The 15,883-nt window shown below is 35.1% G+C and overlaps 1 protein-coding gene and 1 pseudogene across 2 annotated transcripts; both read right to left on the bottom strand.

Moving 5' to 3' along the window:
• Nucleotides 1-135: 135 nt before the first annotated feature.
• LOC129309130 (pentatricopeptide repeat-containing protein At5g61370, mitochondrial) lies at nucleotides 136-3,177 on the bottom strand. 2 transcript variants are annotated; one of them, XM_054950527.1, is made up of 3 exons: nucleotides 3,011-3,177; nucleotides 2,696-2,741; nucleotides 136-1,768 (listed from the first exon to the last, which is right to left on the bottom strand). In XM_054950527.1, the coding sequence occupies exon 3, from the start codon at nucleotides 1,732-1,734 to the stop codon at nucleotides 235-237; it is 1,500 nt and encodes a 499-aa protein (XP_054806502.1). In that variant the 5' UTR covers nucleotides 1,735-1,768; nucleotides 2,696-2,741; nucleotides 3,011-3,177; the 3' UTR covers nucleotides 136-234. The 2 variants fall into 2 exon arrangements, with proteins under 2 accessions (XP_054806502.1, XP_054806503.1); XM_054950528.1 differs by having other exon boundaries at nucleotides 136-1,620; nucleotides 3,011-3,176.
• Nucleotides 3,178-11,342: 8,165 nt separating this feature from the next.
• Nucleotides 11,343-15,585, bottom strand: LOC129308071 (two-component response regulator-like APRR1; annotated as a pseudogene).
• Nucleotides 15,586-15,883: the final 298 nt, after the last annotated feature.

Genomic DNA, 15,883 nt, shown 5'->3' with positions numbered 1-15,883 from the left:
ATTTTGATTTTAAACTAATTATGTTTGTTCTAGCACTTCAAAGGTAAGAAAATAGACCAAAAAATGGAACGGAGTTATCATATTAATGAAACATAATTTTTGGGATAAGGTAAGGCAAGGATGACTCTAGACAAATGAAAAAATATTACTGATTATTTTGTCGCATTAAAAATTGCCTTGGCTGGATTACAATTCATTTTATCTATATGGTTGCGTGATGAAACATACATAATACTAAGTGTAACTAGGACTTCGTACCAAGTAGAAATAAGATTTCCCAGTCTTCCCCTTTATATTTCTTAGTTTTTCGAAACGTTTTGTAGCCGTAGATTTCTTTGGACGCTTGGTTTTCGAGTTGTCCAAGCGGCTGGTTTTTTCTGGCCTTGTGGGTTTGAAAACTTGTGTTACCGAAGGATCCAAAACATCCTCTGAGCACTGTAGAGACATGCCTGTGCGTACAGCCTCGTCCCAAAGCTCTCTTCCTTTCTCAAATCGTCCTCCTCTACAAAGCTTTGGAATGAGCGCATCATAAACAGGTCCATAACCACCCAGTGAGCTTCTCTTCATTGTTTCAAACAATTCAAGAGCATAATTAACCCTCTCAACTCCGCACAGAATGCCAATCAAACTGTAATAGAACTTGCAGTTTGGTACTAAACCTTCGCTGATCATCTGGTCCACTATTGCTCTTCCCTTGCCAAATCTCCGACTCAGAAACAACACCTTAGCCACAAGATAATAGCTTACCCAATCTGGAGCACAACCAGAAGTTTTCATTGTTTCAAGAATTCGACAGGATTCCTTTACTCTTCTTGCCCTCCCCAAACAAGAAAGCAATATGTTGTAACTAATTGAGGTCAAGGCAATCTTATAAGATCTCATCTCCATCATCACATTTAAAGCTTCAGGTACAAGTCCTGAAGGATTATGCCTCAGGTTGCGCTCACAAAGGCACCTGAGAAATGTGTTGTAACAGAACAAATCCGGGATAGCCCCATCTAACTTCATCTGTTGGATAACTTTACGAGCTTCCTTCACATTCCTCTGCACAGACCAGCCATGAAGAAGACTTCTATAAATGCAAGGCATTACGCCTGCAATCTCGTCTTTGTGATGCAAAACTACACCTTCAGCCTTCTTAGCATGCCCTTTGGAGCAAAGAGCATTAATGATAGCAGTAACTGTGAATTCATCCTGAGGACACTTGTGCTTGTCCAGGTTCTTGAAAATACCCAATGCCTCGTCTTCTTTTCCCAGTTTAACCAAGGTCTCAGCCACAAGACCAAAAGTATGAGCATCCATGACTCGGCCCTCCTTCTTAAGATCCCCAATCAAGATACCCATCGCTACGTGGTCTTTCTTTTCAGCAAAAACTCTGAGAGCATAGTTATAATCCTTGTCCTCTAAATTGCAATTCAAATTCTTGCTTGACCATAAGAAAAACCTGAGCAGTCTTCTACTTTGTGCCTCATGCTTACAATCCTCTATTGTTTGAGCCACAAGAGATGAAGTTAAAGAATCCTTAAACTTATTTAGACTCAATTCCAGATCATCCAGTCCACCAAAATTTGACATTATATTGCTGCAGAGCTCTCCCAGCTGAGGCGGTGGAGATATAGGCTGCAATGTAGAGCAGAGAGAGGTTGAAAGTAGTTTGGAATGCTGGGTATTCAGTCTTTGAAGCGTTAAGCGTTTCAAGGCAGAGTTCAGCAACACATTCATCTTTAATTTCATTGGAGAATATTAGCAAATAGTTTGTGCGCATCACCTGGTTGCAAGGACCAGTAAAAGAAAAAAGAAGCCATTACCGTAATTCAATGGATATGAGTTTTCTTGTATATATTTTTGTGACTAATTTGATATTCTTTATAAAAAAAAAAATCAAACTTAAAATTACAATTTTTTAAAAAAGTAGATTACTTATATAAAATACATTGATAAATCAAAAATCTTGATTTTTAAAAAGATAAAATTAAACGATAAAGTTCAAAATATTTAATTATAAAAAGCTAAAATAAATACCTCATCTGAGGCACCTTTGAACTTTCAAAAGCCAAACCAAAATATAAATTCAGAAACGTTCAAGTAACCAAAACAATAAAACCACGAACTAGAACTATGCTTGAACAGAACTAGACAAACATATAAAGTTCCAGACATAGGGAAGCAATATAAAAGGAGGAGCTTATAGGTATAAGAGGATTTACAGAAAGAAAAGAACGATAATCATTCACAGAAACACTGCTTATTTTTTCTCCTCTGCAAATAAAATACATTGATAAACAGAAAATCTTAACTTTTAAACAGGTAAAATTAAATCATCTTGTATGAATTTGAACCAATAGCACATAAGAAGAGTTCCACAAATGAAAGAATCAGATGTGGAACTACAGAAAATGTCAAAAAAGCATAGGAAAAAGAGGGTGTGATGCACTGTCATTCTCACTAAAATCAACAAGGCATAAGAAATTAAGATTACTAGCATTTTACGTGCTTTTAGAAACAGAATTCTGGCAGCTAAATCGCTTTGGTTATCCATAATTTTCAGATAGTGCGATGTAGCTCAGCATCAAGATTCAAGACGAATAAATTATTCGGGGAATTAAATTCTAAAATCATGTTCTTCCAACACTGTTGAGAAACAGGTGAAGAACGAAAATACAACTGACACATGCGCTGAAATGAAATTAAATACCTTTCTGGAAAGAAGTTCAGAAGGACCGAACGCATAGCAAGAACACCTAGCAAGAACAGAAAAAAATAAGTCTTAGAAGACCAGGAAGAGCAACATTTCTCTCAACACGGGGGACATATTTTTTTCATAATAAGAAGACAGAGAGACATCCAAAGAGTAAGAGAACGGGGATGAAGCGACCAGACACAGAGCATTTGAATCACAGATCAGAACATATAACCACGAATCAGAGATCAGAGCAAGTGAATCCGGTCTCTATTGTTGAGATCTCTTGGGAACAAAGGTCAGAGAGCGAGGAACAGGGCCACGATTTACCTGCCGAGCAGACGAATCCAACAGAGCAGATCCGTCAACAGAGACGGCGGCGACCTACGAGGCGGTCGGCGACGGCGGCGAGAAGAAGGAAGTGAGGAGCTTCGACCGAAGGCAGAGCAAGAGACGAGCCGGAGCACATTCGGTGCTCATCACCCTAGAACCAATCTGGACCGTTTAATCTGGACGGTCCAGATTTAACTATCTTTTTTAATTTTTTAAAATAAAAATTTATAAAATTTTAAATAAATATATTTATTATTAATATATACTATTCATATTTAATGAGATGACTCTAAATTTAATATTAATTTTTTTTATAAATTGGCCATACAGATTTAGTTTGATAAGCACACATTGCTCATCACCCCTGATGAGTACTGAATGTGCTCCCTCGAGACAAGGGGCGAATGGGGAGAACAGTTTCTGTACTCATCTCTTGAATGATTATTGCATGTTGATCTAAGAAATGAGATCTGGACCATTTAAATTAAAAATATTATTTTTTATTAATTTATTAAAATAAAAAAATTATAAAAATTATTTTAATAAATTTTTTATTTTTAATTAGATCTAAATTTAATTTAGAACGTCTAATTTAATATTAATATTTTTATAATTAAATATTTTAAATTTTTCAAATGTATTCTATACAGTTTAGATATTATCTGAACTGCTGGACTATGAAAAATTTATATGAATAATTAATATGTATCAATTATAAAAATTTTAATAAATCTTTTAAATTAAATATAAATCAAATAAAAATTTATTAAAATTATTTTATAATTTTTTATTTTAATAAGTTAATATAAAGTAATATTTTAAATTTAAATTGTCTAAATTTTAAATTTTATCTCTTGGATGAGCACGTGATACTCATCCAACCACTCTCGTTGATCGGGAGGCGAAGACCGAAGGCGTGACCCGTGAAGCACGGAGCAACATCTCTCAACATTTCTCGCAAAACGTCGTTTCAGCAACAAGCCGCCGTTCAAATAATTTGAAAACCAACAAAGCTGAAGACAGGGAGACGATGAGAAACAAATGTGTTCGACATATTAGATATGCTGGTATCAAAAAACAAGACATATTCTCTCTTTTTAAAAATATAAAATATTTTTAATTAATTTTTATTTTTTAATAAAATAATTATTTATTTTTTAAATTAATTTTGTCTTTATTTAATAAAATATTTCACTATAAAAAAATATAAAGTGATATATTTAATAGGAACACTTTTAAAAAATATATATAATAATTACACTTAAAAAATTAAAAATATCTTACATTTTTAAATATCTAACTCTTTAAAAAATATCTTCTATTTTTAAATAAAAAAAGTATTAAATAATAATAATTTTTAAAAAGTACATATGAATTTCTGCATCCGATTCAAAATCCGTTTGTTATATTTGTTCACAAACGCAGATTGGAGTTGAAACACTCACTAATTTTAAGCTTTTTATTGCCAAATGTCAAAGCTCTGATTCAGATAAAAGTTAAAATGTGTTAAAATATGATAATTTTTTATTGTAGAATGTCAATAATAGTTTGACTTGAAGAAAAATCATTTTTGATTGCTTTAGAACTAAATCTAATTGGAGTTTATTTTATTTTATAAATTCAACTGATTTTTCTTAAGCCAACTAAGTGCATGTCATCCAAATCTTGTTTAGTCTAAGAAATTCTGAAAATAGTTTTTGCCCCTTAAAGCTCGGTAGACAAAAAGTTGGAGGATCTAGCTTACAATGTTAGCGTTAGGTCTTGTATCATTTCTTTTCTTCTTCTTTCATAGGTTTTTTTTTTTTTTTTTTTGCTGGTTATAGTTTTGTTCTTCACTTTGTTTTTTTTTTTTTGCTCTTTATTCTTTGCTCCTTATAACATGTAATTGTCTTTATTCTCTACTTTCATCTAAAAAAATTTATTAAATACATTTAATTATAAATTATCATTTTCAATAAATTTTTATTTTTTTATTTTTTAAATATTTTATTTTATTTATTAATTTGTTTAATATTTTTATTAAATAATACTTAATTATATATAGATTTTTTTAAAAAAATGTAATTTAAATTTTATTATTTTTGCTAAACATTCAAATGAGTCACAAAAATAGATATTATCAAATTCATGTCATTTTTTGTCATCACACATCTAGATTGGGTTTTGAGTCAATCATATAAATAAATTTTAGTTTATTTAACTATAAAAAAATATATTTAAATATAAATCACGTTACAATTACTTGTAACGAATCTTTTTCTTCACTTTAGTTTCCTAACTGCAATTAATTTCTAACTTTAACTGTAAATTTTTTAATTCAAACACATCCTAAATGGTTGAATGACTTACTGTTATGACTAACTTATTTCATTGATAGCACTCAATGTATCTCTATCTCTTTCTATTTCTTGAGGCATGTAATTATTTTTTTTAATACAATGAAAAATTTAAGTTGAGTCTTGAAACCACGCTAAAATCAGCATATGCATTTGAGTTTAAAAATATTTATAAAGATGTTTATAAATAGTTCGCTAACAAAATTTTTCAGATCAGCAACAACATTTGAATCCATAAACCTTGTAAGTTTGAGATTAAATCTTTAGAACCAACCTTTGCTGCTCATGTAAATGCTGGCAAAAATCTTGATACGGCGATACATCTTATTAAAGGAAGTGAATGGAAGACTTAGCTTGGACAATGCTTTGTAATGTGTCGTGTGAATTTTCTTTTAATGAAAGAAAAATTTATTTTCATCATTAACTACGCTTTATGTTTGAAGGAAAACAAAAAAATTAGTTCCTTGATTCTCTTGTGAAGTTATAGTAGGCTGATTTTCGATTATATATAATTATATGTATATGTTAGTTTGCTTCCCAACCAATGTTTATTTTCTTATTTTTAATGTCAAGTCTTGCTTGAAAAAATAGAAATTTAACTAGGTTTATGATGTGTAATCATAATTAAAATAAATAGATGTAATAAAAGTCATTAGGAGGCTATTAGTTAGAAGGCTAGGGGGTCTAAAGGTATAAATAGGTCTAAGATGAGATGTACCTAATTATAAAAATGGCATAATAGTATCTCGTGAAATATTCCAGAATCTCTCTCTAGTTCTCAATCTTCCCTCTACTCTCTCTTCCTCTATCCTATCTTCCTTGTTCTTCTATTCCCTACTCATCAGCGATATCAGAGCAATTGATGCTCAACCTATATGCCAGAAACTCGATCAAAGAAACAACAAAGAATCATGAAAAATCAGAATGATGATCGTATTCGTGTCTTAGAAGATGCTTTTTCTAAATTGGCAAGTCTTCTAGTAGAGGTACAAGCACTTACCAACTAAGTAGCTTAGATAATTCGAGACCGCCGACAAGACCGTTGCCAAGAATCTCCAGATAGAAGCTATGCAAGCAATGGCCGTCACCATCATCATCGTGCACGGATAGAGATGTCCAATTATCAGCCTCACACGCTTCACATAGATGGAATTTTCCCAATTTTAAAGAGACTGACATCTTAGGGTGGATTTTGAATGTAAGTACTACTTTCAAATTGATAACATGCTAAAAGATTGGAAGATTACTATAGCCGGCATCTATTTGGATGAAAAAGCCTTTCATTGGCATCAAGCGATGGTCTTGGGGGATGAGCACACATGGTGGACCTGGATCGACAATGTAGAAGCTTTGAAAACTTGTTTTGGATCTCGATATGAAGCACCAATGGAGAACTTAATGAATCTGCGACAGACAGATTCTTTAAATGAGTTCGATGATGAATTTGACACTATAGCCTGTAAAGTCAAGCTTTCCGAGGATTGCTTGGTTCATGCATATACGGCAAGACTGGACTTATAATTCGCGGTGCACGTTCGTATGTTTAAATCGAGAACCTTGAGCGACGCAAGAGCTATTGCAAGAGCCCATGAGATTAATCATCAGAAAATAAGACTCTAGACGCGTGGCGGTGACTCACAAAGTCGCTCAATCCAGTGGGCAAGAAACAACGAAAAGATAGCTTCTTTCAGAAGGAATTGAACAAGTGGGGTAATACAAAAACTCCATTTGGAAATTATGGGTCCTAAACATTTAAGGGCAAAAATGTCCAATCTTCAAATTTTAATTCTTTTACACCTAAAACCAGTTCTGTCGGCCCTGTTTCTTCAGGGAGTGGGTCTTCACGCAACAACACCAAGAGCTTTAGAAACTTAAGCCTAGACGAAGTAAAAGAATTGCAAGCCTAGAATCTTTGCTTTAATTGTCGACAACCCTTCTCCAGAGACCATGTATGTGCTCGACATATAAAATGCAAAAACAGCTTATTGAATTAGAAGGTGAGGAAGAGGTAAAGATGATACAGGGCAAGATTTGGAAGTCCTAAAAAAATTGGAAGGCATATCAGAACAGTTAGAGTGTCTTCAAATCTCTCTCCATGCTATTTAGGGAAGTGTTGGACCTTCAGCTATGAGAATCCAAAGTTATATGGGAAGGAGGCAGATTCAGATTCTCATTGATAATGGGGCCTCACATGCTTATATTGACTATGCGTTAGCTAAGAAATTGGGTTGGAAGAAGAGTTCTTATCCAATGGCAGAAGTTGAAGTTGTTGGAGGTAGGAAGTTGAAGGTTTTTGGGGTTCTTAAAGGCATTAAGTGGAGAATACAGGGAGAAGAGTTTGACTCAAACTTTCAAATTTTGGAAGTCAAAACATATGATATGGTTCTGGGTTTATCTTAGCTCAAGACTATTTATCAAGCTTATTGGGATTATGACAATCTATCCATGACTTTTTGGTGTAATGGAAAAAAGTGCTGCTTGCAACCTTAAGAACTAACAGGATGTAATATTGCTGATTTTAAGAAGATTGAAGAAGATCTAGAGGCTAGAGGGCAGTGTTTATGTTGTACTTATTAGAGGAGGGTGATAGAGATCGTCATTATTTGAAGGTACAGGGGAATAATAGTTTTGTAAAGGTTATGACAGAATTTTTAGATGTTTTTAAAGATCCTAAGTCTCTTTCCCCTTTGAGAGGTCACAATCACCCTATTATTCTACAAAAAGGGGTTGACCCAGTTAATCTAAGGCCCTATAGGTATCCAACAAAAGAATGCTATTGAAGATATGATAAATGATCTACTGCAATCACAAGTTATTCAAGAAAGTAGTTCACCATTTGCTTTACCAATTGTGTTGGTGATCAAGAAAGATGGGTCATGGTGCATGTGCATTGATTATAGAGAACTTAATAATAGGACAGTCAAGAATAAATATCCTATTCCTCTAGTGGAAGGGCCTCTAGATGAATTAAGGGATGCGAGATGGTTTACTAAGTTGGATTTAAGGGCTGGTTACCATCAGATCATAATGGAGCCAAATGACATCTATGAGACAGCTTTTTGCACTCATTCGTGCCACTATGAGTGGTTAGTGATGCCTTTTGGGCTCGCTAATGCACTTGCAACTTTTCAGGGTGTTATGAATAATATATTCAGGGAGTGTTTGAGAAAATTTGTCTTAATTTTCTTTGATGATATTTTAATTTATAGTCCCTGTTTATATTCTCACACACAACACTTGCGTTTAGTTCTAGAAATTCTGAGAAAACATTGTTTTTTTGAGAAGGAAAGCAAGTGTACCTTTGCTGCCAACCAAGTGGAATATTTGGGTCACATCATACAAGGAGAGGTAGTTTCAACGGACCCAAAGAAGATCAAGGCAGTCATGGAATGGCTAGAACCAACTACAATGAAGCAACTAAGGTCATTTTTTAGGCTTACAGGCTACTATAGGAGGTTAATTAGGGGGTATGGATCCCTAAATAGACCTCTCACTGATTTGTTAGAGAAAAATAATTTTCAGCGGTCAGAAACAGCTGTTGTCACCTTCAAAAAATTGAAGGAAACTTTAGTTACAGCACCTATCCTTACTCTTCAAGATTTTTCTAAGGAATTTGTGGTTGAAAATAATGCTTGCAACTCAGGCATTGGGGCTGTTCTGATGCAACAAGGTCGACTTATAGCTTTTTTCAGCAAGGCCTTAGCTCCTCATTACTTGAATCTTTCTATTTATGAGAAAGAGTTATTTGGTGTAGTACAAATCGTGGAGCATTAGCATTAGCATCTTGAAGGGAGGTGCTTCATTATTAAAACTGATCAACCAAGTCTCAAGTATTTGCTAGATCAAAAATTAAAGACAACATTTCAGATGTATTGGGTAACTAAACTCATGGGGTATGATTATGAGATTCATTACAAAAGGGCAATGATAATAGTGTTGTTGATGCTATTTCTAGGATGCCTAAAAATGAGGTTCTTCAAGTTTCTCTTCACACTTGTTCAGATTTTTTTTTCTTGGAAATTCAACGAAGTTGGGATGATGATGTAGATTTTAGAGCTTTAATAGCTCATTTGCAACAGTGTGGTGGTTCAGAAGGCAAATATACTTGGGATGGTCAGTTTTTAAGGAAAAATGGCAAGTTGGTTGGTGAAAATATTCCAAGTGTGATGAGACTTATAATCCTGGAATGGCTTTATGCTAGTCCACAAGGGGGACATTCTGGTCTGCAAGCTTCCTATCAAAGTCAAGAAGTTGTTTTGGTGGCCAAAATTATTTGAGGATATTAAAGATTTTATGAGGCATTGTGATACATGTGCTCAGTATAAATCTGAATCCGTGGCTTATCTTGGGTTACTACATCCTCTTCCTATTCCAAACAAGGTTTGAAAAAGTGTTACCATGGATTTTATTAAGGGCTTACCCAAATCCAATGGCAAGGACACAATTTGGGTGATTATTGATCGTTTTAGCAAGTATGTACATTTTTTGTCTTTATCTCATCCTTTTATAGCTTCTAATTTAGTGCAACAGTTCTTTGATCATATTTATAAGTGACATGGAGCTCCTGTAGAGATTATAAGTGATAAAGACCCCCTTTTTATCAGTCATTTCTTGAAGTTTTGAAAGTTTTGGGGGTTGACCAGAAGCTCACTTCCTCTTACCATCCGCAAATAGATGGGCAGTCATAAGTCTTTAGTCGCTGTCTGGAAAGTTATTTGAGATGTATGTGTTGCGAAAAGCCTAAGGAGTGGCAAAAATGGCTTTCTCTGGCTGAATGGTTTTATGACACATCTTACCATAGCTCTACAAAAACTACTCCCTATGAATCATTATATGGGCAAGCTCCTCCATTGCATATTCCTCATTTGCCTCGAGATGTGACTGTGGAAGTTGTCAATAGAACATTTACAGCATGAGAAGAAGCTTTAGGGATGGCAAAACATCAACTTAGTAGGGTTGTCAGGGTTGTCAAAAGAATGAAGCAAAAGGCAGATTTGTATTGAAGTGATAGAGAATTTGAGGAAGGACAATGGGTGTTCGTCAAGCTTCAACCTTATAGACAAATTTCTGCTGCATCAAGGAGCTCTCAAAAACTGGCTCCAAGGTACTTTGGACCCTATAAATCTATCAACGAATAGGTTTAGTAGCATACAGAGTGGAGTTACCTCCAGAATCTAGAGTGAATCCTACTTTTCATGTGTCTTTGCTTAAGCTCTATCCTGATCCATCTGTGAAGCCTCAACATCCAACTGTAGATTGGCCTGAGCGTCATCCAACTCTTATTCCAGACACGATTTTGAATAAAAGAATGGGAAGAAAGAAAGGGTGAATTATTTCTGAAGTTTTGATATAATGGAAGGGTCTTTTGGATGAAGAAGCAAGCTGGGTTCCTTTATTCCAGTTGCAACAGCAACATCCTTCTTCTGTCATTTTTGACCCTTGAGGACAAGGGTTCTTAAAGGGGTATTAATGTGTAATCATAATTAAAACAAATAGATTAAGTGGAAGTCCTTAGGAGGCTATTAGTTAGAAGGCTAGGGGGTCTAAAGGTAGGCCTAAGAAGAGATGTACCTGATATAGAATGGCATAATAAAATCTCTTGAAGTATTCCAAAATCTCTCTCTAGTTCTCAATCTCCTCTCTACTCTCTCCCTCTCTATCCTATCTTCCATGTTCTTCTCCTCGCTACTCCTTAGTTTATCATTTCTAAATCATATGTTCATGTTCGATCATTCCCAATCATCATATTCCCCAAGAGGATTCACTTAGTTAGTATCCTGAATAAGGTTATTTTACACCACACCCTTTACAAAAATATGGGGAGAGGAAAAGCTTTCTAACTTTTTATATAAAGTTGTGATATTTGTTATTTGATAGTTATTCCTAGGCCATTCATGGCTCCATAAATATAAGTAGTCACACTTCGCTCAAACATTTTGAATCATATACAAATATGAAACTTTGAACCACATCATATGCAACTCACAGGAGGATAAAATTTGCACAATGTATCAGCAACACTGATACATCCATACACATGCTCATAAATCAAAGAAAAGGCAACACTTGCCCAACGATCAGTTGAGGTCTTTGTGCATGGCAGATTAAGGGGTCTCTGCATTCTCAAGCATCTTCAGGAGATGAATCTCTCACGTTGTTCTCTTCATCCTCTTCCTCCTCCTCTTCATCATAGTCAACAGAAGCAGGTTGCCTATTAAGATCAACATTAACTCCATTCAACTTTTTCACAAATTGTCCGCTCACACAAGGTCGCCTTTCAATAAGCTGCTTCCAATTAACATACCTAATTTTGTTATCAAAGCATCGTTCTTTCCTTTTCTTTCTAAACTTTATCAATGCTTCTGCTCTTTTATCAACTTTATTCGCTTCTGTTTTGAATGAACTTGAACTTCTAAATGATGGCCATGGATGACCTGAGGGCATCTGACCAGGTTGTAAGCATACAGTCATTGGGTAATATGGGAAGGAAGTTATCCCATTTGCATCAGGAAGACAGTGGGAGATGTCATTGTATTGTGCAATCATAGTAGCATTAGCTTGGTTTTGGTAGTCCTGGTGATTCTTCGGATACATTTGTGCTGAGGATGGCATCAGAACATGATTAAAGAACCCTGAAATAAAATATGGATAAGCATGTTGGGAAGGAGAATCAGGTACTTCAATCTCAGAAATATGACTTCCATTTCTAGGATGGATCGCATCCTGTGGTAAATGTTCATTGAAGTTCTTTTGACTTAGCATTCCCATGGATGAGGGAGGAGCAGAAGAATTGTCAATGGAGAAACATTCAGGATTACTAATGCTGCCAGGTAAATCTTCTTTATAAGGGCTCACACATGGCTCTCCATTTTCATATGTTTTAAGGTCATGAATCTCTTGTTGTGGACAAGTTTGATGCGTGTCTTCCATCCTCAGTTGTGTGGCAGCATTATTCTGAACTTGAGGAGTCCCTTGTATGTTGCTCTTTTGTATGGCTATTTTAACATAACTAAAGAAGGCCGATGACTCCCCAATCCTGAGTTCACTGTTCTTTAGCCCTGAGGAACAGTGTCCTACAAAATTATAACAAAATCAGAGAGAAGATAATGCAACTGAAAGAGAAGTACAAACCATATTCATCCTTCAGAACTCAAAAGGCCATTTTTTATTGACTTGAAATTTACAGAAGAGCTTGGGAAAGCCAACTTTTGCTTCTGAAAACAGAGCATGAGGTGCATGATGATACTAAAGATGCTGCAGTGATGCCTTCTAGCCTGAAAAACTGTATTTGGCTAGAAGAAGGTAGGAAACCCATATTTATCATCCATTTTCTTTCTTAGTTATGTACTCAAACATGTATTCCTATATAATTGTACAAAATAACTAGTAGGATACTGCACCAAATGCTTCTTCTTCTTCGGTTACATAAATGCTTTAAAGTTATAATGTCAGAAAATTGTATAATATCAGATCTCGGGAAAGTAATAGTTGACATAAGATAAGGAACAAACTTGTCTGGCGATCACTAATTCCAGGCACATCAGGCCAACAATCTGTTGCATAAGCACCCGGAGGCTCCTCAGAAGCATGACCAGCAACAGCTGTAAACTGAAAAGGGAAACCATATATGACTAAAACATCATCATCTACAGTTATTTATAGCCATCTAATAATCTCTTAGCTCAATGCTAAAAGATTAGTATCTGGCCTACAAAAGTTTAACTTTGTAACTTCCTGATAATTTTGATTATGTTTTCCATTGCCATGCTCCATAGGCCATTGCATTTACTCAGAATTTTATTAAACCTCTGACCTTGGAGCTTCAGGATGCAATCTCTTCAGTAGCATCCAAATTCTGATCTAGCTTGTCTTCTTTTCATTTGATGGCAGTATGAAAATTATGACATGTTAATGCCAAAGTTCACGAAAGTATAATATTCGCAACATAACTGAGCATTGGTTTAAAACACACACAGACAATTATTTTGTATAATCCAGTAAATTTCAAGTAAAAACAACAGCGCCCATTGGTTACTTTCATTCTTTCATCACTTTAGTATTGTTTCGTTGACAATCACCTCATGTAGCTGCTGGATTGACATTCCTGTCTTTGGATTAGTGCTTCTGTTGGACTTGTCTTTTGTATCATCTGAGAATAAAGTAGTACTGGCTGTGGTAGCATCGCCAGGGTCTGATGATGCTACCAGATCAAAATCATAGTTCATTATGGTTGATGCTACCAGATCAAAATTATAGTTCATTATGTTCTTCTCTGTCAGACCAAGCTGCCAGAATTGATACAAAACACAATTTAACATCAGCTTGGGGGCAAAAAAAAAACTAAGCTGTACTTAAATATCCACAGGAAACTAATACAAACAGCAGAATCAAGCTAGAATCAAGAGAAGATACCACCCTAACACATCCCTACATTTCATGTATAACTATTACATGTAAAGTTGTGTTTTCCATTTAACAAATGCTTACAACAACGTTCACATGAAACAAGGCTACAAATTAATGTCTATTTGATGGTCATAGATATAGACTTAGTTCTATAATGTACATGTAATTTTCTTCATTTAATTTAATGGCTGTGATGGTTTTCAAAACAGTAAGAACTATAAAATTTAAGTTGAGAGCATAGAGTCCACAAGCAAGTTAGTCTCAGCATCCATAACTTATTTGCCTGTTTTGCTACAGTAGGTGGAGATAGACATACCAACAAATTGATAAAAGACGAATATGGGGAGAAGTTGTGCAATACAAACCATGCACCTCCTTCTCCACATGTGCGTCCACAAATTCAATAGTTCATTAGAGCGTAAAGGCTTTATTAGGTAGTCTACTGCTCCAAGTCTCAAACACTTCATAACAATGGATACCTCTTCATGTGCTAACATCACTTATAAAAGCCAAAAAAAAATCCAACATATCAATGAGGAACAGAATATGATTTGGTTTTGAACTATAATAGAAGCAAAGCTTACTTATAATAGGAATTCAATGCAAATCTTTGTTTCGTGCAATGTACTTCAACATCTTTATGCCCTTCTTCATTGGAAGGTCAACTTCAGCTGGTATGATATCAATATCTTGTGCTTCTGCATTCAATACATCAATTACCTGCCTTGGCAACCTTGCTGATGTTACTGTAAAGCATAAAGATCCAGAGTTTATAGATAATCTCACCAAGCAAGAGTCATAATTCTACAAAGTTCACAGTACACAAGACAGATCATATACTGTGGTAGGAATCAGAATGTCTTAAATTATATCACCACATGTAAGGCATTTTCAGTTTTCACTGATAAAAGGTTAAAAGGGAGGAGGAGGAAGGGAGCATGAGGGTGGCTCCTCACATGTTCACACTTTTAATTTGTTTTAACATAAAAGTTGGGCCTTAAAACGAAAGGACCTGAGCCAATTTCACACTTTTTAGGTTTCCAAAAGTTGTAGAAGGGGATTCCCCTCGCCTACACATGCCTGTATAATTCTATTTGATGGCAGCTAAAATTTACCCACAGTGTTATCTCTCATTTAATCCTCATATATAATGTGTTTTCATATCACCCTATGAACAAACATGATTGAACCCCATTGAGCCTCAAGCCAATTCAATGTAACAAGTAAAACGTGGGGAAGCAATAACAAATATTAGGGTAGAGAACAGAAATCAGTTACAAATTTGAAAGTCTAGCATCAGTAATGACACTTTCTGATTTTCCTTCCAAATTATTGGCTGTTTAAAATCCCAGAAAATTAGAGTTACAGAACGTCTGGAGCTATTAGTAGGTTTCAGAGCATGAAATATAAATTCAGTAGAATTTAGATAGACATGGTCTCCTTCTACTTGTCTATTAATGATTTATTATTAAAACTTAGTTTAAATGCACATAAATCAAGGTAATGGACAACGGCAAGTTCAAATGCTATATTGACTCATCAGCTATAAAATATCAGCTCAACATCAAAAGAAGAAGTGACATAGAAATACATATTGGAAGTTATACCTTGATAAGAACATCCCGAAAGAAGGGTTAAAACCTCTTCCAAACTCTTGGTATTGTTATCACATACCAATATTTTCACCTTGCTTCTATCAACGAAATCGTCACCCCTCTTGCTATGATTTCCAGCATTAGCATATGCTTTGTTCAAATCAAATCCTTCAATCTCCATGGTTCGGACTCCTCACAAGAACCCTCTCGAATCCTCAAAGTCAAGGCAGAGCCTCAGAACCAATCAACCAGGCAAACCCACAGCAACACCATAAGCTCGAAATGCCGTTGTAGATGCAGTATTTCATCTTCCATAACGTCAAAAAGCCAATATTAGAGAACGTCCATTGGCTTTATTGGCCCCACGAGCCCAATAACAACTGATATTAGGATGAGCCGGCGGAAACCAATTGATGGATCAAAACTCATTCGTGCATGGGTCCCATACTCGCACTCAAACATACCCCATGACGAAGCTGTTCGACAGTTATTCAATTGCGCACGGTGGCGCACGTAAATCCTTATCCATAAAC

This window comes from Prosopis cineraria, unplaced genomic scaffold (assembly GCF_029017545.1).
Source record: "Prosopis cineraria cultivar Desert tree isolate PC_DT_omini unplaced genomic scaffold, ASM2901754v1 PC4, whole genome shotgun sequence".
NCBI classification, from domain to species: Eukaryota; Viridiplantae; Streptophyta; class Magnoliopsida; order Fabales; family Fabaceae; genus Prosopis; species Prosopis cineraria.
This window is presented reverse-complemented; position numbering and strand designations above follow the sequence as displayed.